The 24,342-nt window shown below is 36.8% G+C and overlaps 4 protein-coding genes across 12 annotated transcripts; 3 read left to right on the plus strand and 1 right to left on the minus strand.

Moving 5' to 3' along the window:
- Positions 1–1,099: 1,099 nt before the first annotated feature.
- On the plus strand, positions 1,100–4,318 carry LOC140774631 (cyclin-SDS-like). 2 transcript variants are annotated; one of them, XM_073117707.1, is made up of 7 exons: positions 1,100–2,101; positions 2,174–2,338; positions 3,041–3,207; positions 3,362–3,490; positions 3,578–3,758; positions 3,949–3,993; positions 4,095–4,318. In XM_073117707.1, the coding sequence occupies exons 1-7, from the start codon at positions 1,199–1,201 to the stop codon at positions 4,125–4,127; spliced, it is 1,623 nt and encodes a 540-aa protein (XP_072973808.1). In that variant the 5' UTR covers positions 1,100–1,198; the 3' UTR covers positions 4,128–4,318. The 2 variants fall into 2 exon arrangements, with proteins under 2 accessions (XP_072973808.1, XP_072973809.1); XM_073117708.1 differs by lacking the exon at positions 3,949–3,993.
- Positions 4,319–5,179: 861 nt separating this feature from the next.
- LOC140775086 (binding partner of ACD11 1-like) lies at positions 5,180–9,341 on the minus strand. 5 transcript variants are annotated; one of them, XM_073118340.1, is made up of 7 exons: positions 9,176–9,341; positions 8,873–9,081; positions 7,806–7,889; positions 7,174–7,277; positions 6,988–7,063; positions 6,768–6,845; positions 5,180–5,947 (listed from the first exon to the last, which is right to left on the minus strand). In XM_073118340.1, exons 2-7 carry the CDS (start codon positions 8,879–8,881, stop codon positions 5,363–5,365), a joined length of 936 nt encoding a protein of 311 aa, XP_072974441.1. In that variant the 5' UTR covers positions 8,882–9,081; positions 9,176–9,341; the 3' UTR covers positions 5,180–5,362. The 5 variants fall into 5 exon arrangements, with proteins under 5 accessions (XP_072974441.1, XP_072974439.1, XP_072974443.1 ...); XM_073118338.1 differs by having other exon boundaries at positions 6,762–6,845; XM_073118342.1 differs by lacking the exon at positions 8,873–9,081 and adding an exon at positions 7,970–8,041 and having other exon boundaries at positions 6,762–6,845; positions 9,176–9,340.
- Positions 9,342–10,216: 875 nt separating this feature from the next.
- On the plus strand, positions 10,217–15,329 carry LOC140773912 (uncharacterized). 4 transcript variants are annotated; one of them, XM_073116693.1, is made up of 8 exons: positions 10,221–10,412; positions 10,513–10,569; positions 10,653–10,829; positions 10,916–10,999; positions 11,426–11,490; positions 13,266–13,359; positions 14,294–14,408; positions 15,058–15,197. In XM_073116693.1, exons 1-7 carry the CDS (start codon positions 10,284–10,286, stop codon positions 14,396–14,398), a joined length of 711 nt encoding a protein of 236 aa, XP_072972794.1. In that variant the 5' UTR covers positions 10,221–10,283; the 3' UTR covers positions 14,399–14,408; positions 15,058–15,197. The 4 variants fall into 4 exon arrangements, 2 of the variants coding, with proteins under 2 accessions (XP_072972792.1, XP_072972794.1); XM_073116691.1 differs by lacking the exon at positions 14,294–14,408 and having other exon boundaries at positions 10,217–10,412; positions 15,058–15,329; XR_012106540.1 differs by lacking the exon at positions 14,294–14,408 and having other exon boundaries at positions 10,219–10,412; positions 13,277–13,359; positions 15,058–15,184.
- Positions 15,330–15,997: 668 nt separating this feature from the next.
- On the plus strand, positions 15,998–23,211 carry LOC140774983 (protein POLLEN DEFECTIVE IN GUIDANCE 1-like). Its single transcript, XM_073118191.1, has 11 exons — positions 15,998–16,633; positions 17,717–17,868; positions 18,391–18,494; positions 19,275–19,363; positions 19,457–19,530; positions 19,610–19,760; positions 19,848–20,015; positions 20,968–21,065; positions 21,172–21,294; positions 22,423–22,491; positions 22,587–23,211. The coding sequence occupies exons 1-11, from the start codon at positions 16,132–16,134 to the stop codon at positions 22,785–22,787; spliced, it is 1,731 nt and encodes a 576-aa protein (XP_072974292.1). The 5' UTR covers positions 15,998–16,131; the 3' UTR covers positions 22,788–23,211.
- The last annotated feature ends 1,131 nt before the right edge of the window (positions 23,212–24,342 follow it).

Genomic DNA, 24,342 nt, shown 5'->3' on the forward strand with positions numbered 1-24,342 from the left:
AACATATCCAAAATTCAAAAAGATTCATCAGTTAGATTATTCATAGTTTCCATCAGTTAGATTATTCGTAGTTTCCTTCAAAAGTCATATCCTTAATTGAGTCTAGAATTGTTATGGATCAGAAGATCAAGTCGGTTTGTAACAACTTATCGGGCAAAAGAAAGTTCATGAATGTATATAAATGATAGTTGAGAGACAGATTAATTATGCAAATCTAACTACTTCTACTATTGCACTTGTTTTAATAGTCCCTCTTATTTATTTTCTTCTAATTTTATGTAACACTTTAATCTCATCAATAAACTAATATTTTTACTCTTGATGGCGTAAATGAGAATTGATTTTTTTTTTGTCCTATTTTTTAAATAAATTAATTCTTAGAGCTAAAATTGTGGTATTGAGGAGATTCTAATTAAGGGATCAAATGTTACAAAACATAAACGAGAGTGTGCTAATAATTTATTAGAGGTCTAGATGTAAGTATACCTAAAAGAAAATATATCAATTCACCTAGACCATCTTCTCCATTTCAAACTAAAATCTAGACTATATTAAAATTTTCAGACCTCCTAAAATATGACTAGGTAGTATATTACTTTCTTAAAATTTAGGCCATAAGATTAATAACTTGATACACATGTTATTTCATAATAAAAAATTTAATGGATAATTAACATAATATATATTTCAGAGATTTAGTTGAAAGATAGATTAATATGTCATAAAAAATAAATAAGAAGATTTATATAAAACTAAGCAGGATTTTAGTATAATTATCTCTACTAACAATCAACACCATTTATTAGTTCGCCATGAGAGAATTGGTGTTAGTTGTAGATAGTTCCTGAAGCAAATTATAATTAGTTTAGGTTTTAACTTCGCCTTAAAATTAAGGAGTATTACTATTCATCAATCGGATGACGTGGCATCAAGATGTCAAGACGATCACCTTTTGGGACTAAGCACGTGGCTTGCGCACGACGCCGAGGATTCCGATGCTGACGTGGTCTAACAAACTCTCTCCTTTCCCCTGGGCCCATAGTGTATATATATATATAGAGAGAGAGAGAGTGCGTGAACCCAAGCAGTTATACTCCGCTCCTCCTCCTAGGTGTGGAGTTGTGCTTACTTCCTCACTTCTCCCCCACTCTTCGTCTTCTTCTTCTTCTCTCTCTAGATCAATCTCAATCTTGCTCCAATGCTAGCCGCCCACCCTAATCTGATCTCCGATCGGCCTCTTTCGGGAAGAAAGAGGCCGATCGGCGAGGCGTCCCGTGCCACCAAGCTCCGATCCAAGATCCCTCGACGGAGACGGATCCCTCTCTTCCCGAAATGTAAAGGAGCCTCTAGTGCTGATGATAATTTCAACGTGGCGGAGGAGCCGGCTGAGTCGTCCTCCTCCTGCCTCTGCAGCGAGATCTCGACAGGCTCCAGATCGGAGAATCCGAATTTTCAGTGGGCTTCTTCTCGCCCGAGGAAGGTGAATGATGCGGCGATATTGATCTCCGGTTCAGGTGAGTTCCGCCGGATCACCAGGTCGTTCTCCAGGAAACAGGCGGAGATCGCGAAGAGGTTGAGGAAAGAAGAGAATACGAGCAACTCGGCGGTGGAGATCGCCGGTTCCGATGTCTCAGAGGTTGTTGGAGGATTTCCTAATGGAAATTTTGGTAAGAAAGGTAAGGAGATGGAGAGATTTCTAGAGATCTCGGAGTCGTCGTGTCTGGAGTCCATATCCGATGCGAAGGCCACGAGGATCCCCAATTCCATTCGCGATCTCGATCTCGACTCCGATCTCGCGTGCTCGGAGCAGTTCTCAGATGACGAGAGCTCGAACGACTCGACGAGCAACGAGAAGACGCTCCCGGAGTACGAGGCGGAGCTCTTCCAGCCATGCTTGGAGGAGGACGACTTCTCCGACAACTCTCTCGTCGTCTCCTCCTGCTCTTCCGACTTCTCCGACCGGTCACGTGAGGCATCCGCCGCCCCGTCCGCGACCTTCTCCCTCATCCTCGAGCTCGCTCAGCACTTCATGCGATCCACCGGTCGCGAGAATCCCAATGCGGCGGTAGTATCGCAAGATGAGTGCTCGCAGGAATTCACCGTAAGATCGAAATCGCTAGATCTCTAATTTCGATCGATTTATTTGAGAATATAATTAGTTTTTATTGCTCAGGTGATGAGGTTTGAAGAGGAGGACGAGGAGAGCTACAAGAGATTCCGGAGCAGAGAGAAGAAGGAGGCTTGGGTATACGACTACGGCGAGGAGTACGGCTCAATGACGGAGGACAGCCGTCTGATTTTTGAGCAGCGGCTTGTGATGGTCAACTGGATGGTGGAGGTACGTCTATAGACCGACATTTACCATTTTCCTCCTTTGTACTTTCCCTATCTTGCCGGCACAGTACTCCTGCTCTGCCGAAACCCAGAATTGCGAGTCTGAGAGAACTCCACGGTTGAGATCAATTGCCTGCATTTCCCGTTGCATGAACTTTGATACATTCGTGAGACTGACAGCCTTTAATTGGCTACCATAGTTTAAAAATCTTAAGGAGCTGATAGCCAATTAGGGGCTGCCAAATTCTTCTATGCAGGAAATTCCTACAGTCAGGGTTGGTAGACGAGCTGCTTCTACGCGAGCTTGTAAATTGTAATCGGCAGATTATCCTCTTTATTCGAGGAAGGTACATTTAAATAAATAAAAAAATCGAGGAAGGTTCACGAGTATAGCTTTATGCGAGCCTTCGCAGTTCCTATATACTTTTCTCGAGTCGCCTGCTCGATTGCCTCCTAACGATTCATACGGTAGTAGAGTTGGAGTGGACAACTTACTTCCTTAACATAAAAAAAAAATCCCAATAACGAGGTATTAACCGCCCGCTTTGCATACAGCACTGGAATGTTCGTCCAAAATTCCGGTGCTGTCCTCGACTCCTCGTGCTTGGGACTGTAATTTGTTAATGGATGGATGGATAGCTCGATTATTGATCTCGAGGGTCAGTCTAATGATGGTTGTTTGGTTTTGACTGTTGTGGGCTGGCAGCATTGCAAGGCGGTGGAGCTCCAAGACGAGACGCTTTTCTTGGGAGTGGGATTACTTGACCGGTTCCTGAGCAGAGGATACTTCAAGAGCGTGAAGAATCTGCAATTGCTGGGCATATCATGCATCACTCTCGCCACCAGGATTGAGGAGAACCAACCCTATAACAGGCAAGTTTCCTTCAATGCACTAATGAAGACTACCCGTCCTCTAATCTCATTTCTTCTCATACCTCTCTCTCTCTACAATAATAGGAATACAGCAAATTGCCCCAAATCTCCCTTTTTTACTTAATAATTAGCTTAGTTCTACATGTGCTATCAGCATACGGCAGCGGACCTTCAAAGTGGGGAACAACGCATACAGCAGGAGCGAAGTAGTAGCCATGGAGTGGGTGGTGCAAGAGGTCCTCAACTTCCAATGCTTCCTCCCCACAATCCACAACTTCATCTGGTAACCGATAATCTAGACCTAGGTTAATCTTGTCCGATGGGCCTAGTTTAATTTGAAGGGAGTGTTTGTATTCTGCCATTATGGTAGGTTTTATCTCAAGGCCGCAAGAGCGAACGCCGAAGTGGAGGACCTGTCGAGATCCTTGGCCGTCCTATCCCTTCTTGACCACGAGAGGCTGGCCTTCTGGCCTTCCACCGTAGCAGCCGGCTTAGTCATCCTTGCTTGCCTTGCTACCAACCACGACTCTTCATGCCATATGGTCATGGAGGTACTACTCTTATTTAAACATCTACGCTTACAGGTGTCCATCTTAGTAGAGTAAAAAAACATACTATTGATGGATAAATCCGACGGTCATATGCTTAAGTACGTAATAAAAGGAAGGAACAATTTTTTTTTTAAGTGAGAACTAATCTTAGTATTAAAAATTAATCAGAGCACGTCCTACAATTTTGCAGACGCACGTGCGTACTAAAAATGATGATCTACCTGAATGCATAAAGGTTTTATTATTTTATTTTCTCTCTATCTCCGTCTCTCTCAATTCTATATCATTTCCTTACATCGGAGTAGCTTAAGTAGCATTGAAGGATATTTCTTGCAGAGCCTTGAGTGGTTGATTAAGTATGCGTGTTAGCACTCGGACGTCGGCTTGCACTTGCTTGAATACAGATCAGGTATAGCTTTAACCATTGAATTAGACATGTATCAAAAGTTTTTTTCCCCCAATTCCAATCGATTCCATTACTATGCCAAATGTAAGGTTAGAACGTAAAGGTGAGCATCATGTACTTACCATAACAAATGAACTTTTTCTTTTTGTTATAATTTGTTGTTAACAAAAGCTGATGTAGCATAATATGTCATTCTTTAAGTCCTTCTCATTGAATTTCTAGTGGAACAAAGTGCCAAATATATGATCCAATTAACTTTTCGTGTTTGTCAACCGGCATATATGGGTTTAGAAAACAGCATCTATGAAATATCCTTGCATTTGTAATATTATCGAGGTAAAGGTTGGAAGTACATGCACGCTACGGCTGGTAGGCTAGCTATAGTTCATAACTCTCTTACCATTGGTTGTGAATCACATATAGGCTCCACCTCCGTGTTAATATCTTGATGCGTAGTAAAATCTGTCCCTGGGTCGTTTATGGGGCCCGATGGGCGATTGTAGTAGTTGTACTCCCGCAATTGTTGGAGAACACCTGCGCTAATCATGTGCAGCAAAGCATAGTAAGTCCAAGTGAGCTTTCACAAGAACCGAGAAAAGTTTGTTAATAGTAGAAGAGATGTCCCACAAAATTTTGACCCAAATTGTGCTGTAGATTTTAAGTAATGAAAAGCTTTTCGATATTAAATTGTCCACGAAAGAATAAAAGCATTGCACACACCCAAAGCATCTACTTTGGTTTCCTTAAGCAACCCCTTCGGCTTGTGCTTGCGGTGTAGCATCAGAGGGTTAGCTCCTACTATCCATAAATAAAAGGGAAATAAAGGAGAAAAAAATAGAACTCTGATTAGCGCTTAGACATTGTAATTCGTTGGAGTATCAGATCCTAATCAGTACTCAAAACATGCATTCAAATACACTTACTATGTTGCACTCCTCCCGAAGTACGTTAGTTTAGTGAAAAGAAGCCCATCCCAGTAAGATTTGTATCAACAAAAGTCGAGCTCAGGCAAACGGATTTAACACTTCGAGTCTTCTACATGTTACTAAAGAATTGGCCGTCTGAATTCGATACAACCTTTACAATGTTACCGAATGATATAGATCTGGTCTTTCTTCAGTGCAGTGATACAAAGAATGACGTATATTCAAATGAAAGAACAAATGAACAAGTGAAGGGATACCAGACAAGCATTAGTTCATATAATCTGGAGCTTTTGAACATCCATTGATTCCACCGGAAGAGTTGCAGGCTCCCCTAGGGATGACTCATCAAGGTGGATCTGTGCAAACTCACTCACAATCCCATTCCGCTCCTTCCAGCTGATCTCTTTCTTCTCCTCCTCGGCCTTCCCGACCTTCTCTTTGGTCATCGAGCTCACATCATTGGCCGCCTTGGCCACCATGCCTATCGCACTAGAGAACCACGATGCCCCTGTTGACACATAGCGGTTGCTCATGATGGCTGAGCTTGCAATGCTGGCTGTCTGCTCAGCTGCAGAAATTGCGGACCTTGCAATCTCAGACACCTGAAAGCGCTCATCCACCTCTCTTGCCTTGCTGCTGAAGATGGATGTGCCCATGCTGATCTTCTCACTCAGCCCGATGCGGCTATCTAGAGAAGCAACTGTGGCAGAGGCACTGGATAGGAGCTGATGTTGCTCGTCAAGTAACCTGGCTCTGCTGAGCGCATCCTTGCTGAGGACGAAACCCTTGGCCAGCATGCTACTCACAACATCCTCGGCCTTCTTGACTGCAGATTCGGTAGGCGACACTTCCCCTCTCTTTTGCACCACCAAAGGAAATAAAAAGAAGAAACAATGGAAATCTGAAATAAGTTCAGCCCAATAATTTTAATTTTGATAAGAAACAAGAAGAGGAAACTAACAGTAAACACCTATCCTCACAATATACCTTCTGCTCTCAGGAACTAATATCATAAAAGGTTGTTATCTCAGACTTTCATTTTTCTTTCGTATATCATCTGTTTAGAAGCATAAGAATCTTCCATCTTAGAAAGGTTCTCTGATAAATCTTTGAAGAAAAAATTAACTTTTATTCATCCATAACTCTGTCTATTACAATGATAACAACTAAAACAAGTCTTTACTCTTTAGTACCAACTATTTGAGGGAGCTTATATTGATGCTTTCCCTCCATTTACCTCTATTTAGTGCAAAGTGTTTGTGCAAAATTAAGTTCTACAATGTCTTCTCTTACTACTTCCTACTATGTAAGTTTGGGTTCTCCTCTCCATCACAAGGTAACTTTCTACTTGAATAAAAGCACCCAGCTGTATTAAAGTGCTATATAGAATCCAGTGGACATTGATTAAACATCGTAATCAATTTTTGCGTAAGTTATCCTGCACCACCACTAGCTTCATCTCAGCAAAACTCAACCTCTGCACATGTTTCCTAATTATTCAATTATGTTAGTTCCAAAAAATTTATAGTAAAAGAACATTTTTATTCCTTATATTAAAAGAAATTAACCAAGTAGGCCACCAACTTTTGAGAGGACGTGTGTTTCTGGTTTTTTTGTCATTTGAAATTGCTAATGTGATATAAGAAATATGAAGAAATGATCAGCGGTTACCAGTACTTTTCTGTAGGCTTCAGGAGGCAGCTGGTAATTCTCAACTGGTGTTACAGTGACGGACCGATTAACTATGGTTGCTCCCTGAATCAATAAGATATGATGATAAAAGACTTGGAAATCCCAGATTTACAATGGAAACAACAGAGGCATGAACTGTAAGGCAAATTCTGCATGTGAAAAGAGACATAAAAGCAAGCTAAGTTGCCACATTAGTTGAACTTACTGAAAGAAGCATTGCTGTCTGCGCTCCTTGTGACTCCTTAAAAGTGATGTATGCAACTTTAGACCATTCAGTTTCACTGCTAAATGTGAAGGCAGTTTTTCAGAATCTAATCAATTTATACACACACACACACACACACACGTATATATATATGTATATAAGATACTGAGTAGAAAGGACGATAACCTTTGCATTTCAACATATTCAATGTCTCCTGAAAAGGAAAAGAACTCCCTTATATCCCTTTCAGATGCATCAAGGGAAATATTGCCGACTCTCACTGTTCTTACCTACAAAGGATAAGTACAAGAGCATATTAATTCTCAAACAGGTGTAAATTTTCTTGCTGCACATAAGAAATGAGTTGTCACATGTTGCATATACCATGATAAGTAGCCTAACTAAATCCTAAGAGAACAAATAAATAAAAATAGGGAAACCCCCCTCAAAACATCACAGGGAGAGTTAGGAAAATAAGTAAACAAATGCATAATTAGCTGCAACTTTCTGCTGCACAGTCAGCATGTAGAGTTTAATAAACTTAATCAGTTAAACAAACTCTGACATTTTTTACAATCCAGAAGATATATCTATGTAGACTATCCCACGAGATTGAGTCAGACAGTATAAATTATGCAATATATCAGTTTACGACTACTATAATGAACATGATTTAATAATAATTAAGTAATTAACACATTTGGAACACCGTTAAACCGTAAATATCCCACCAGAATACATGGAATCAAGCCAAAGTATGAAGTACTATTATCATTTTACCACTGTTTCAGATTACAGAACTTCACAGGAACTCTCACCTCTGAAACATCAATTGTCCAATTTGATGTCTTGGTCAATGGAGGATCCATTTCCATCCTCAGAAAGCCCTGGTCCATTGGAACCTGCAATAGAACAAGTTCCTTTAAGGGCCTCATGTGGAAAGTAAGGGAAGAAAAATGGAGAATAATCCAAGTTCGCATACCTTCTTGTTTCACTCAAACTTTTATAACGACATAGTCAATCTTGCTAGTTGCCTCTAATTTTCTAGGATTTACTTAGCAAAACAAAGCCAAGTGGGAAGATTCAGTGGGTAGGAATGCAAGTCTCTTTAACACATAAAAATGGAACAAGCTGAGAGAATCAGAATATAGGTACTACAATAAGAGAATAACTTCTCAAATCTCACCAAAGAGTCCACACTTTGCATCAGCAAATACGTAGAAGCAATGACTTTGTAACAGGAGTCACATTTAGACATTTAAATGCAATGCCACATTCCAGGTGACAGGTTAAGCAAACTAGTTTCACCTGAGCATCCATTTAAATGTTCACTTATTTTGAATGCAACAAAAGTACAACCACCGGTAGTAATTTATAAATTTAGGCAAAGGAGATATACATTCTGAACTTCTATTTATATAATTTTTGGCAGATCATACAGGATAAAGAGAGCAGTCAAACTCGTATTACTCTTATGATGCTTTGCCGTATCTCAGTGTCTAAAAGTGTTTATATTTAGCAAAGTTTCCAGTTCCAGGACTTCATCAGAGACAATGTGCCTTTAACTTTTAAGTGCAGGAGATGGGTAGAAGACCAAAATTTTGAGTAGAATTAGAAAAGATGATTTTCCCCACTTTTTAATCAAAAATTTGGAAAGCAAAAGAAAGTCTTGATAACTGAATTCTGATCTGAAAATTAGAAGAAAAAAAAAACAAAGCAGGCTGGAATAGAATTAGAAAAATAAAACTTAACATTCATGCTGAATTGCACCTTTGACCCTCATCTATGATTCGAACTTGTAAACTCCCAATTATCGACATGTTCTTATTTAATCCTAAAGAATCAGAACGAAATGCAAACAACCCCCAATAATACATCAAACAACCTTTAGCATCGCGATCCAAGAACCCCAATTCCTCCACCCAAGCAAGAATATTCAATTACAAGGAAAAATGAGCAGCATTCGCGATTCCCAGAATATTCAGATCTAACAATCGAAAACTCCTAATCCAAACAAGTCACCAACGACCGACACAACAATGTCATCTAAAGCAGGCAGCAAATTGCAGAACTCGGATCAAGTAACCCTAAATGCTGCAAGGAACAAGGAGAAGAAGAAACCACGACAAAAAAAAAAAAAAAAAAAAAATCCAATGGAAAATTAGGGTTCAGCTAGCTCTCTACTCACCTCCATATCGAAGACTCTCGAAGAGAATTGACGAGATCGGGGAGGAACCGCAGCGATCGAGCTCCGGATTCGACTCAAACGGTCAGAAGAGAGAGAGAGATAGAGAGAGAGAGAGAGAGAGGAATGGAGAATTAGGGGGAATTTGTCGCTAGTACCGTCGTGTCGGCATAATTGTCTTATAACACCAGCGGGAAATTCGAACAATTGCCGGTATTTGGTACGTTAATTTATTCAACTTTCATATTTTGCTAGGAGAATCTCAGGATGTACCACATTTTATATATATATATATAATATTAATATTATTAAGAAGTGTTATGCTAAGAATGCATCGGATAAAGGGTCAGCTATTATTACTTTTTGTTAACAACCTTCAATCTTAGCCTCTAGTTAACTTCAACGTACTTATTATGAATTTTCACTTAAAACAGGTATGAAGTTACATTCAATATCTTTGCTTAACTCCTAAGGTTAAAGTTGACCTAATATTTAGGATATAATTGTAAATAAGGTATCAACTAGGGTGCTAAATGGAAATTTACAAGTCCGATTGCGTGGAATCTAGCTAGACTGCACTATACCACGTCGTCATGACGACTTTTTCTTACTTTAATGTTAACTTTTAATGCAGAGCAAGAACGATCATCGCGCGTTACCAATTAAAAATACTCAAATTCTCAGCTATTTTTTTGAGTATATTTTATTTAAATAATTACACATAGAGTTTTTACGTTGTAATAAATCTAACTTGCTATTAAATTTTTTATTCAAATAATATTTAAAAAAAATCTGGTCTCTTAGATTGGGCCTCTATGATATTGTAATGAATGCTGTGATTAGAAGTCAATTAAGATGGATTTGGATCTCATAATTATTTTCCCTTCCCTTTATTAATGATCAGTTTATAGTTTGACATTTTAAAGTTGATTCATTGATGGATTGAATTCTTTTTTATTTTTTTTTTGTCAGAATAATATCATGGATGGATTTTTTATATATATATATTTATTTCTATGTACTAATTTCTTTCTCATGGAATTTAAATCAAGCTTCGCATGCTCTCCGCACGTGACAAACGCGTTGGGGGTCCGACGAGAGGGAGGGAAGGATGCTTAGGGTCTCGGAGGACGGAAGCCGGAGGAGGGAGGAACACGTGGCGAGCTACCGGCAGCTCGGACGATCCCTTCTCGATCTCCAGCGCGCAGCGGATCGAGTCTTCGCCGCCATTTCCAGAAGAGTAAAAGAATCTAATATAACGAATCTTTTGTTCGCCTTCTATTCCTCCTCAGTTCTCTTCTCTCATCCTTCCTTGGTGGGTTTTGCTCTTCTATCCTTAGACAGCCGAGGAGCGGGATAAGCTGTCCGAGATATCCCAAAGGATTCAATTAGCCAAAGTAAGTACGCGTTCCTTTGATCTTCTTATCGGAGTTTGAATTCTGCGATCTATTTAATTTGCTAATTTTGTTTTAATTTCTAGGCTAAGATTGATACAATATCTCGTTCAGAACAAGCTTTGACGATCATATCACCAGCGCGACATCCGTCGATTTGTAGTACAAACGAAGCATTCCAGCCGCTATTTCGTTACAACCACGAAGAAAATGATGCTGGGTTTCCAGTAGCAAAGTTGTTAGTGAATGGAGGACTGAACAGAGTGTGTACTTTTTATGTTTGTGTGTTCACCGACTGTTATAATTCTGTGTAAGTTTTTATATCTCGAATTATTTGATGATTTGACAGGAATTTGGAATAGATGGCACACTCGAACTCTTTCAATTCTTTTCTGAAGAGAATATTGAGTACCCCTTGAAGGATGATTTTAAGGTAAACAATGAGAATATCTAAGCAATGTCTTAAATGCGTTAAATTTGTACTTTGAGTTCATAGTCAAATCTGAATCTCCATACTTTTTGTTCATGTGGCATGCAGAAATCCGCACAGAATTGCCTTTGAGGATGATTCTTTCTTGTTCAAAAATATAAATGCGTCAAAAAATTTCAGTAACGTCCACTCAAAAGAACTAATATGTTGGTTTTCAGAGGATCCCATTTAGTCATCTGTTTTGTTTAACTAATCTCAGCTATTTCGCCATATTACTATACGATAAAAGATATCTTCCAGAAGATGCTACTTTTTTTGGTTCCCCATATTATCATCTGTTTTATCAACCTACACTTAGTGGATTTTTTTTATAGCACTTTAGCATGAAAATTCTTTTAGAATAACATGATGTCTTTTTGTACCATTCAGGCAAGGGTTAAGCTTGGCCAAACAAAAGATGATATACCTTTGGAGAATTTTTTTGAAACAGCAAGGTATCCTATATCAGTTCACTATTGGTCATTGCCCTACTTCCAGACTATTCTTCTTAGTGTATATGAATGCTCTTGTTGAGTACTTGAGTTCCCTTAATGATTCACAATTCAGTGATTCACATAAGTTAGAAGGTGATAACCAATTTTATATAATATTTATGCATGTATTCATATATGCTATGGATCAACTCTTTTGTTGTTCTTCTACTAATAATCCTTCCTTGAGATTTGACATATAACTATGTAGCTTATGTCTTAGGTGGGTCATTAAGGTCTTTAGAGCATTTCAAATTCCCAGTATGTATGTGGTGTCCTGAGAGGTTCTTTACAGCTAACGCATTCTAGCTTCAGCACAGAGCTGTTATAATTCTTAATATCTATCTTTCCATCTCTCTCTATTTGCTTTTGGATAAGATGGATAATTAATTTCTAATTCTTAAAGTTTAATTGTATTAGAGTGCGGGTTATATGTGAACCTATGAAGCACGGATACTTCGTTTGCCCCTTCGTACGAGTATCCAATATGTATCAGATACTAATACGACACTAATATGGTCCGATATGTATCGGATACGGTTGGAGGAGTATCTTAATTTAAATAAAAAAATTTAATATTCTGCTATGGTATCGATATGGCTCTGATATATTTCTTGATTATCCAATCATTTTTCTTTTTCTTTTTTTTTGCTTAAAGATGATATAAAATATATACTTTATATATACGATTATCCAATCCTTTATGATACTTTACAGCTTTATTATTTGATAATGAATTAAATATATAACTTGAAAGCCATTTAAAAATTCAAATTAATTGTAGATTTATAGTTGAATTAGATTTCAGTGTTTCACTAACATTTTGAGTTTCATATAATTTTCTATTAAAATATTATTCTAAAGTTTTAGGTATATAGATACCAAATTTGTAGTTATTTTTTCCTTTTACATTATCATTCATTTTTTATCATATGTTATATTGGTTGACAACATATTGAAAATATATTATTTATTTATTTATTGGGATATTCATGTTGTATCCGTATCCTACTTTTAAGAATTTCTCGCATTGCCGTATCCGTATCTTTGCATCCCCGTATCTCCTATCCATATTCATGCTTCACAGATGTGAATGATTATTTTCTGGTGGGTCTAGAAGGAATTGGTCAATTTGGGTTGGAATTGCCATCACTAATAAAGTACTCATTCTCTTGAAAATATATTTTCATCTCCTTCTCTTCCTAAGTATAGTGCTTTTTAAAATCTTGGCCATGCATAACATTTCATCAAAGGGCAATGATGGATTGGGCGTTTCAGAGGGAGTGTATAGAAAAGAAGGACAATCGATGAAGGCAACACCATCCACTAAAAGTAAGGTTAGATAACAATAAGAAGTAGTCACCAAAAAGAAGTTGATGAATGAATAGATGAGAAGAGGGAGCTGAATGTTGGAAATGACAAACTTTGGGTGCTTTTGAGGATACTACTAGTAAAATTGATCACATATATGTCTAATGTTAATAATTCTAGTACAATATAAGAAATAGAAAGTTGAGTGGTAAGGGTACCAAGAAAGACCATATACATACATAAGCATTTTCCCTGTAGACATTCATAGATAAATAGTCAGACAGATATTATATTTCTTAGTATCTATTTGTCAACATAGATATATCAAAGTTAGATACATGAATCTACAGTATGTTATTTTCTCCTCGCAGTGCTTGACATCCAGGGCAATTCACCTCTTCTACTTGTGCTAATGCTACTTTTAACAGCTTTCTTACAGTGAGCACCTCAGAATCTAGGACTAACACTAAGAGAGAAGAGCTGCCACCTCCGCCCCCTAGTTTGCTTGTGCAGAATTTCTCGGTAAGAGCTTTATTGTATCTGCCACCAAATTTTCCATTCCCTGCATGATTAACAAGTTCTACTTTTTGGCATCCTAACATGGTCTTCTTTATAATATTTACTAGCAGTTAAGTTTTATTTTATTATATTTAGTTGGCTCTTTGAACTACAATGTAGAGATGGAGAATGATCGCTATATTGGAACGTAACATCTTTATTCTTTACACAGACTTTTTCCATGTGGAGACACAAATTTTAATCCTTGTTTTCATTAGTGAATATAAACTGTCATCACAAAGGTAGATCACTATTTCTGCAAAGCCTCAATGTAACATAATGAGCCCCTTGTAAGATCCTTTATAGGGGGAAACTACTAAATCTGTTCCTGTTGTTTGGAACTTCATAGAATTGATCCCTGTGGTTCTAATTTGTAAAAGATATTTCTATGGTTTGCAACTCTAGAAATTGGTCCTTGTGGTTATTTTTATATAAAAGATTTCCTTGTTGGTTGCAACACTACAAAAATGGTCCATGTGGTTTTACTTAACTAATATTCTTATAGCTTAAAATTATACAGAGTGATTTTAACAAGTTCCAAAACACAAGGACTTACTTTATACTATTCTAAAAACCACAAGGGTCTCTATTCTCTAAGTATAAAAATGAAATCAGATGAACTGACTCTATGTAACTGCAAAGCATAAGGACAGATATAATATATTCCCCTTTATTTTGCTAGGAACCAGGTACCAACTCGCATAATGTTGTTGTCAACTTGAAGCTGGTCATTCTTCACTTTCGTTGCATCTTAAATTGTGTTGACCTATGCATATTTTTGGGAATTGCTTAGTTGATAATGTTATATTTTCATTATTTTTCTGTTGGGATTCAAACTGCTGCATACGAAGTGTCTAAACGATGAGTCTAATAGGAACATTACGTCTTGATCTTATAGTTAACTAGCAAATCAGAGGATTTCAAATTCATGTCAGCCGATATGCCATCATGCTCTGAAAAGCATCCAGATGAAGATGATGCCCCTTCCGTAGTTTCTGACTAGGTGATTAGAGGTAAGATGTACGATTAACTCTTATAATGTGAAGGCAATATTTATCCATTTAACCTTGATGCTGTCCTTTTTGTAATGTATGATAGAGAAGATACACAATAACTAAAATGATTTTTTTATTAATTTAGTTTCCAGTGCTATTAATCTTTTCTCAAGTAGTCTAGGTGCAGTGTTGACAAATCAAGTACCAAAGAACCAGTTTACATCTTTTACGCAAATTTGGAAGATCCATATCCAGTTAGATTGATAAGTAAATGTACAAAGCTACAGTCAAAGGGGAAAAGGAGTGTGATGTTATCTTCACAAACTTTATATTGTTTTCCAGTTCTGTCTGATTTCACTAATTCAAATTTCAAAGTTTACATGGTAAATCTTGGAAGCCTTTAAAAGTAATGGAGTCATCTTTCTGGTAACTTGAGAAGAATTGTTAAAACCAAGGAAATATGGAGTGACTAATCTGCTCAGCTTCTTCATCTAGTAATGAGGGATTTTCCTCAGACAAGACTTTATAGGAGTTGTATATTTTCAAGTGTGCATAAAGAGTCATCTATTTTTATGTGAAACATTCTTATGATACCTTTTCATCACTTTATCTAGATGTTTCTTTGGTTAGTCCTCTGAAAGTATAATCTTTATGTAAATATTTATAGGGACCTGAAAGAAATGGAGAAAGAGGTAGTAGCACAGTGGTTCATGAAGAACGATCAAAGACAGACAAAAGGCATGAGCAAATCAAAGGGGGGTGGTTCATGAAAGAACATTCTCATTCTCTCTTTTTTGTGTATTGTCTTACATTTATTTTCTGTTTAATCCTTATCAATCAATGACCTCGTTGTATCTTTTGGATATAATGTTGTAGTTCCTAAAACAAACTCGACATGTGTATATTTGTTCTTAGTGGATTTTATTTTAATTATTAAAAGCACTACTGTAGTCCAATTTACCACACTTATGATAGAGGTTTAATTCTTCATATCTATTAAATTAAATCGATCAAATTTTGTGGGCTAAACGATGGTTGTAACAGTTTTGCAAATATCCCCTTCTCTTATGATTATATATTGTGAAAACTTTATCAGTTGTCAACGTTTGCAAGTTTTTCTCTTTTTTGTTGATAGTTCATAAACTCGAAAGTTAGATATCAGGGCCGTACAGAGGGCCAATTCTTATTAGATATAGAGGTATTTAGGTTCGATCAAGCTTTTAGCTGTCAAGTTTAGACTCTAATATTATCAAGTCATCAATCGAATGGTCACTAGCTATCAAATTATTCATAATATTATTTGGGGTTGGAGTTAAATCTATGACCTTTTTAGTTATGAGGAAATACCTAACAACTCTACTAGGGTTTGCTGGTTCAATGTTTGCAAGTTACAAAGTGTCAGTAGTCATTGCATATATTTTGCAAATAACCGTGCTGTTAGCTACCATCTAATTGTCGCTAGGGGGGGGTATATGTCAAATAAATAGATAATGTGGGTGTAAATTGCAAATATGCAGTGATGGTGTTGAGTGGAGGGATGGTGCCATGGTGGCAGACTATTCAGGGCTATTTGCAGAAAGATAACAAAAAGAAAAAAAAAAAAAGGAGAAAAAGTGGCCGTTACTCCAGAGTACTCTATAATATATATTCTCACCCGCGCTGTGATCGGTTCACCCGTTCAGCGAGGTTTCTAGGGATTCCTCCCCTTCTCTTCCTTGGATTCGATCTTTTTCTTTGCCAGATGTCCATCAGATCCGTCGGGAGGCAGCTCTCCTTCGAGCTCCTCGCCGGCGACAGCTCCGGTGACGACGGTATCCTCTCCCCCCGTCCTCTCTCCGATCACGCCGGACAAGACGGCGGCTTCCCAATACGCCGTAAGAAGAAATCCAAGGCCTCCAAGAAGAAGAAGAAGGCAGCGGCGAAAATCTTTCCGAAGCCATTCGACGGGTGCTGCGGGGATGAGATCGGGTTCAAGGTTTTGGCGGACAGATCGATGGTGGAGACGGTGTACGAGAACACGGTGGTCGAGAGCTCCCGAGAGAGCTGCGTCTCTTATGTGGAGTTGAGGCAGAGGAATGCGAATGGGAACGCGATTGGTGAGATGGGAGATGAGGTGGACAGCACAAGGGAGAGTTCGGCAGGGGAATGGAGACCGGAATCGAATGGGAGGGCTACCAAATTGGAGAAGGAGGAGTCGTTGGATTGGAATCGGATGATGGCGGAGAATCCAAATCTTCTTGGAGGTACAGCAATTCTCTCATTCTCCTTAACTGGATTTTATTTTGTATGAATCCGATTGGTTGTAGCATATAATATTACATTTTGTTCATTGAAGTGTCACGCTGTGGTTTATCTTGATTGTTTATGATAGTTGAGTTCTTACAAGACTCCAATGCAAATTATTTGCAGATGAGAGCTTAGAGGATCTCTCTTCGTTATAATTTTTCTTTCATCATTTCATGATACATATCTAAAGCATCCTTGCTCTCTTAGAATCATTAAATTGATTATACCTGTAATGTTGGAGTACATCAAGGAAATACCTCGCAATTTTGGAGTTTAGTTGCTATTTTCTTCCGCCTTATACTATACCTGTCTTAAATTTTATTTCTCTTCTATTATGAATAGGCAGGCACAAGAAAGAGATCCGGATAATAATTATTGTATAATAGTTTATTTTTGGGGCACAATACATGGTTGGAAAGTAAAATCAGAAGAGATGAGGAAATTTTGTTGCCTTGATGCCTAGATATTTGTTGCAGTTCTTTTGCTAAACCAAAATTAAGCAATAGAGGTATTCCTGGAAAACTTGTAGGCAGTCTCGCATAGATTTAACAGAGGTCAGGGTCATGCAACTCGGGAGCAATCTTTCTAAGATTTTCCAAAACATAGAAAGAACCTCAACATTGAATTAAATTGCAATGTCTTCTTTTTTATATTAAGTGAGATCCAAAGCTTGATTTATTTTCTTTTGTTTTACTTTTATTTGATCCAACTTTCTTCCACTGCTACCTGCTTCCGTGATGCTACTACAACTTCAATCACTTTGTTTTGCTATGCTGCTCCTTGTCTTATGAGAATGTTGTGGTTAATGTACATGCTTCTGCCAAAATCAGTTGAAAATTGGTATCTATATTATGTGGAGTCTTATTTGTTACATGGATATGTTGTTATTAGGTATTATTACATTTTCCTTTTGTATTCACTTGAAATTATGAGCTATTATAATTTATTAGTTAACAATATATGTTATAAGGTGGATGCTTTACATACGTATTATTAATTTGCATGAGATATATTTGTTTCTGATTATTGATTAATTGCAGAATTCTCATCTGTTGATAAGACGCCTTTAAAGTATTTTATTGGAGAGGTATACAATGGAAATTTACTCAGGAGCACAATATCTGCAGGAAATGAGAAGAAACGACAGAGAGTCTATAATACTATGTTTCATGTGCCATGGAGATGTGAACGGGTACTTTCCTATACATATATATAAAACTGGCTATTTAAAAGATACTGAGTCAATCGAACGTTGTAGTGATTCTAATTATGTCTACAGCTTGACATATATGAAATAGGTTTTTCTTTTCTGTTATAGTCTGAATTTCCTGCAAACATGCATTGTTGTTTGTGTGATTATGAAGAGATTACATGGATCGTTCATTCCCTTGTTAGCAAAGGTCAAGGATCTTCCCATGGTGTGGTGCAATGAAGCAAGTAGATGGTATAAATAGATAAAAGTACCTTGCAGTTGAAATTTGAGCTATATACCGTCAGACATATTTTATGATTTTACATATGCTAATGTCCAATACAGTTATGGTCTTGTAGTTTATATTCTCAAGATTCAAAGTCAACAGAGTGATACACTTGTTTTTTTCCCTTTTCTCCCTTGTCATGAATAAGCGTCATTTATTTTTTTATGAATATGTTTAATATAGCTTGTTGTTTTCCTATAGAAACTGCATTTCTGATGTTGATTACAATGCTGCAGCTTATTGTTGCAGGTTTCTTCGTATGCTTGGATTCGTTTCTATCTATGCTAACTATTATGCCAGCGAGAATTCTAATGGCTATTTGGAGAGTTGTAAACACCAGGTAGGTTGCAATAATCTGTACTCAAATTTACGCAAAAATTTGTTGCTGTAGATATATACCAGCCAAGTACTTATATCCATTCCTGGGATATCTGGACTGACAAACATAAAAAAAAAAAAATGTTGCGCTTGTAACACCCACACCCTTTCATGCATAGGATTAATTAGTTCCTTAAACAAGAACGACTCATGCAACATGCTGGTCGGTTCAGGGTAGTGTCCCTGCACTCAGTCTGTGCTACACAGTTTCTGTACATCTTTCAATTTGCCTTGCCTATATTATTTACAAGGACACCTAGTTTCTGCAATAATGAATGCTTCAGCCCATGTCTTGCAGGAAACCAATTTCAAGAACATTATCAGAAAGATAAGATAGCCATTTCAGGATGGCTTCTTGTTGACAAGAATGATACAAATTATTAGCAAACCCTGATGTTAGCAAACATCGAGATTTTATTTGTGGAAATGTTTTTGTCTCCCTGCTTTACTAAATAATTTTTCTGTTGATTTTCTTCTTGTCTTCTTGATGTATATAGTAATATAACTTCATATTTAAATTCTCAGACAAAAATTCTATTAACTTTTCATACTCCTAATCATTCACTTATGAGGAAAATTCATAATATTTTGGCAATATTCTTTGATGATGTGCATTTCACATGATTTAGGACAAGTCATCTTTGAACTGCATGTATGGACCATCTGTCTTTCCATTTCATCCTTTCTTTTGGCAACATGCATAACCTGTTAAATGTGATGTTGACTACTCACTCTGTGGCAGGCAATTCGTGAGACCAAATGCTGCTGAACTGTCAGATTATGGATGTTTTATTGTATTAGTGCTAGGAATTAGTTCCTTGCAAATGATAGGTTGGCTTGTTACTTGCTTTTTAGCTTGAACATGCAGGTGTGGAATGTACAAAATGTTTTGTATAACCCATTCAAATGTTTTATTTGCATCAGATATTAGCTTAATATACCATGTTATTCGTGGCCAAGGAACTATCAAGCTCTATGTGATATACAATGTATTAGAGGTGAGAAACCTGAGTATAAGATGTTGGATGTATATGCTAATGGTTACTTTCATTTAACTTTTCTTAAATTTTGTGGCAGATATTTGATAAACTCTGTCAATCTTTTGGGGAGGATATTTTGCAAGTATTGTTCAATTCTGCAGAGGGGCTTTCAAATTGTTCACCAGATAAAACAACATTTGAACTGATGAGATTCATCTTAGACGAAACTATAGCTGTCATTGCATTTGATATCCTTTGCAACAATTTATTATTCCTATCTTTTTGTTCCTTTATATTGATATTTCTATTATTTTGGTTTCCTTAACAAGTCGCACTTGTTCATTCTTTTGTCTTATTAGCTCAGGCTATCACATTATCAACATGTATTATTGCCCATAATAATGCTTTGTTGGCTCTACTTGTGTCAAGTAATTTTGCTGAGATTAAAAGCAATGTATTCAAACGTGTTAGCAAAGAGAACCTTCATGATTTGGTGTACTATGGTGAGTTTGTTTCTTCTCGATCTTTATATTTTCTTTGTGCCAAAATATGCAGCTTGTTTGCTATTTCTTGCTTCTTTATTTGGTTCTACATATGCAAAGATTCTTATTTCTTTTTCAACTAGTGAAGATCAGAACTATCTTAAACATTTGCCTTCCTCTGTACCAAAGAAAAGGCATCTCTTATTGAACTATGATTTTGGTGTTTTGTTATCTACCAGTTTCTAATGGCATGCAATACACAAATGGTGATTAGTATCCTCCCAAGGAATGCCATCACTCATTTCCTTGCTATTTCTTCTTTTGAACTCCTTTGCCTCTCCGACAGGGTCACTTTGAAGGTTAAAGGCTGCCCCATTCACCTTTGCAGTCACTATATCTGTAATTGTATAAGTTCTCCTCACCATTCATATGTAACTGTCTTATTCTCTTTGCACTCGAGATTCTAACTCTTTGAGGTGCCTTCAGAAAGATGTTCTTTTGAATTCATAGGTCTCATGAGTATTCTGACCCTGATTATTTGATTAATAATTGGAATTATGTTTTTCCACATTTGTGAATTCATCCTCTAGGTTTTCATCAACTATTCCATGTTCACTCTTGTTTATGATTTTTATTTCATGACAATGAGAAAATTAGTGACAGATTGTTTATTTGGAACCTTCTAGAGCTCCAACTTTTATCACACATCTTTTATCACAGAATTTGACTGCTTACCTGTTGATTTAAGCACTTATTCTTACTACTACAGCTAAATCTGAATTTTCGTCCTTTTTCTTTTTCCTTATAGATTTCAAACATCATACTATACAAATATACAATAAGTTGCATATCTTGGAATCATCTTAGTTAGTTGATTAGTGACACCTCTGCCATTACCGTTTTCCTCATTTTTTAAACATTTAATGAGTTATATTATAAATTTCATTTATTCTTGATATTTCCTTTTGTGCAGACATTGTGGAGAGATTCCACATCACAGCTTTTCTATTATTTGTTCTAGCTCAGAATATCCTGGAGGCCGAGGGATCATGGTTTGAGAGTTTTCTTATAGTAAGTTATACATTTTAAAATGTAGATATTATCTTTCAAAAGAAGTAATTTAGCTGACTTGAATTCTTATTGACTGCTTACATTTATCTTTGCTATAACCATTCAGAATGCCCTTCTGGTGTTCATGTGTGAAATGCTTGTTGATGCAATCAAGCATTCATTTCTTGCCAAATTTAATGAAATAAAACCAGTTGCATATTCAGAGTTTTTGGAAGATCTATGCAAGCAGGTAAGACTATCCTCCTCTTTTAGATTAGATTACCCTTAGGGCTGTGCCATCATGGTTCTATTGATATATTGAGCTTGTGATCTAAATAAGCTATAGAAAGTTTAAAGCTTGGTTCTTTCTAATAATGAATTCTTCCTCTTGATTCTTTTTATCATTAATATTTTACAATCATGGAGGAAGTGTTATGCCTACAAATTCTTTGTTTTGTCTTTGTATCTCTCTTTTAAGTTTTAACTAGTAAGAGCTTGAATTATATTCACTGATTTTTTTGTACTTTGTTGCATGGAGAAATGATATGAGCTGTCATTAACAGAATAAAAGGTCTCATAAGTTTCACTATAGAGAAGGTAACATTGTAGCTATAAGTATGTCCATCATTTTGTTGTTTATCCAATTACACAAAATACAGGCAGGCAGACAAACTCAATACTTCTGTGCATGATTGCATTTCTTGCATCCATGTGCTGAGTTGTCTGGCAAATATTCCATTACTCTCTCTGTATATTTAGAAGTACTCTTTGAAATTTAAGCCTAGGTGTTCTTGTACCAGCTGGGATCAGTAAGGCAATATGACAACATAGTAAAAATTTGAATGAAATCTATCAGAAATCTGGATAAGTGTTATGTAGTAGGATAAAAATAAAAAGGAGCGTAAAAATACAGTTGTAAATTTTTCCTTTTTAAAAATTGGTTAAATTCCTAAATCTTTTTGAAATAGCATGTTGCATTTGATTGTACCCAAGAGGAGGTTCATCCATTGTTGCAAAGAGCACTTAGGTTGGATATATGTTTAAAAAAATGCTTTGACAGTTAAATAGCAGATAGGGGTCTCTCTGGGAACGATCGTGTGGACTGTGGAGATATTGGACATGTGCAAGTTTGACTTAAGTGCTATTTTTGTAGAGACAGATGATGAAGTTAGGATTTGAGTTTTGTTTTTGTTTTTTATTTCTATTGATTGAAGTATACAAAAAGCTAAAATATGCACATATAGAATGTTCGACATGCAACAATTTTCTTCAATTTCAGTCTCGTTGTGGCTAATTTGTTCTCATCGTGCTTATCCCTGGTTCTGTTTATTGAGTCAAGAACCCATTACATCTACATCTTGTGATTTTTATCTCACAGACTCTAAATGAGAAGCCCGATGAACGTCGGAAGGACCTTCCTTTCATCCCTCTTGCACCAGCTTGTGTGGTAGGTTGTCTGATGATATCTATTTACAAAACCAACTCTTTTGTTTCTGTTGACTTGTTAAAGAACCATCAATTATTATTATTTGTTTAAATTAGGTTATCCGAGTGCTGACTCCAGTTTATGCTAACCTTCTTCCCTCCGGCCCATTTATCTGGAGATTATTCTGGATCTTCTTGTGGTCCACCCTGACATACGTCATGCTCGCCATTTGCAAAATACTAGTTGGTTTGAGCCTTCACAAGCTAGCTACTTGGTATATCAATCTGCGGCTCAAGAGAAAACAGCACGTGGACTGAGTATTACACAATTTCTCAATCTCTTTGATCATGCTGATCAACAAGGCCTGCATTTCAAATAATATTACAGATAGAGGCAGACGCCCAAGATAGCAGCTTCTGGCCCCTTGCATTTTTGTTGTGCATAAGACATATTCTCGACGTAGTCACAAGTTTGCTCAAACATTTATTATTCTTTCATATCTCAAAGTTTTTCTTGTATATGGTTTTAATCCTCAACTTTTTAGTAAGGCAGATATGATTCTGAGATTTGATGAGATCTGTGACAATTACCAACCTTCTTCACCAGAAAGGGGGATCATAATTCATTATGTAAAAAAGAAAAGGAGAGAGCTATAGGTGTCTTTGTTATTGCTTCTTTCCTGCAGTTCCCCCGTGTGCTCTTGTTTCTTATTGCTTATCTGTGCTTACAGCTCAGTGGTTACAGATCGTATACCATTTCTTCTGCATGAAGTAGTTGTCCAAATGTTGTTTATATGGTAAGGTACAGTCAAGGATGACCTTCCCTGTCGCGGCACTTGTAGCCTGTGCTGTGAGACAGAGAAAGAACGATAGAGAATAATCTTTGTTTTTTGCTGCTTATTATTGAGCTTGCCATCCTACTCGTCATCGCTCATCACTTGCATGCCCTAGTTCGAGGATAAAGAGAGAGATAGATTGAGTTGGGTTGAATCAAATAAATAAAAACTTAACTTGTGGATTACAGTGACATCTTCTTCCTCAAGTCAGGCACGTCAAGCAGCGACGACGAGAGAATACTGCTAAAAGAGTGCTTGGTATGCCATCGGTATGGTCAACGTTGAGGCATACCTTGAAATATCCACGACACTATATAATACTATATTTATATATTGTTCTGCGTTATTTTTGTTTCTTTAGATCTCTGGAGTATTCCTTTACCTCCGTCACTACAACTGCAGCTATTTATTATACATGCAATTGACTAGTTTGTAACCCACATGGGCAACCTACTTCTTTTATCATAGTTATTTATTAAAGGCACCAAGAGTCCAATAACTATTATCCGTGCTTCTTAGAGAGTAGGCGTATCTACTAGGCAAATAATGCAATAGAGTAGTAATATGGCAAATATCATATTCACAGATCCAGCTAGCACAAGTCATGTTACATATTTTCCTCTACTTCTGCCGAACTCTAGCCATCCTACATCAAGTAGTTATCTTTCCTAAAGCATTTTGTAATCGTGTGAAAAGAGGTACTTTATATAATTTATTTATATAGTAGATTTTTTTAGTGTACATTGTATATATATAAATTATTTGTATTCTATTATAACAAAATATAGATCAACAATAAAAAAAAATACTATATACTTAATTTGATATACTAAATTAAAAGATTAAATATAATTAAATGGTAAAAAAATCTAGCTAATTGATTAATGTATTTTCTTGTTTTTCAAAGAAAAAAAAAAGAACTTGCCCTTTATTTTGCAGACAGCCCCCCCTCATATTGCTCCGGAACTTTGACTAGATATTTGGGTCCTCACTCCTCCGACCATACTCTTCTAAAGTCAACAACTTTGCTCGCATCG

Source organism: Typha angustifolia, chromosome 13 (assembly GCF_048772165.1).
Source record: "Typha angustifolia cultivar Huaian chromosome 13, ASM4877216v1, whole genome shotgun sequence".
Taxonomy (NCBI): domain Eukaryota; kingdom Viridiplantae; phylum Streptophyta; class Magnoliopsida; order Poales; family Typhaceae; genus Typha; species Typha angustifolia.

Coding starts and splice junctions, on each gene's coding strand:
- LOC140774983 (XM_073118191.1), top strand. CDS start 16,132: ATGTCCATCAGATCCGTCGGGAGGCAGCTCTCCTTCGAGCTCCTCGCC. Junction 17,869..18,390: donor TGCCATGGAGATGTGAACGG/GTACTTTCCTAT, acceptor ACAATGCTGCAG/CTTATTGTTGCAGGTTTCTT. Junction 19,761..19,847: donor TATAGCTGTCATTGCATTTG/ATATCCTTTGCA, acceptor AACAAGTCGCAC/TTGTTCATTCTTTTGTCTTA.
- LOC140773912 (XM_073116691.1), top strand. CDS start 10,284: ATGCTTAGGGTCTCGGAGGACGGAAGCCGGAGGAGGGAGGAACACGTG. Junction 10,413..10,512: donor TCGCCGCCATTTCCAGAAGA/GTAAAAGAATCT, acceptor TTCTATCCTTAG/ACAGCCGAGGAGCGGGATAA. Junction 10,830..10,915: donor TGAATGGAGGACTGAACAGA/GTGTGTACTTTT, acceptor ATGATTTGACAG/GAATTTGGAATAGATGGCAC.
- LOC140775086 (XM_073118338.1), bottom strand. Junction 7,278..7,805: donor GGACAATTGATGTTTCAGAG/GTGAGAGTTCCT, acceptor TATCCTTTGTAG/GTAAGAACAGTGAGAGTCGG. Junction 7,064..7,173: donor GAATATGTTGAAATGCAAAG/GTTATCGTCCTT, acceptor CACATTTAGCAG/TGAAACTGAATGGTCTAAAG.
- LOC140774631 (XM_073117707.1), top strand. CDS start 1,199: ATGCTAGCCGCCCACCCTAATCTGATCTCCGATCGGCCTCTTTCGGGA. Junction 2,339..3,040: donor TGGTCAACTGGATGGTGGAG/GTACGTCTATAG, acceptor GTGGGCTGGCAG/CATTGCAAGGCGGTGGAGCT. Junction 3,994..4,094: donor ATCTACCTGAATGCATAAAG/GTTTTATTATTT, acceptor TATTTCTTGCAG/AGCCTTGAGTGGTTGATTAA.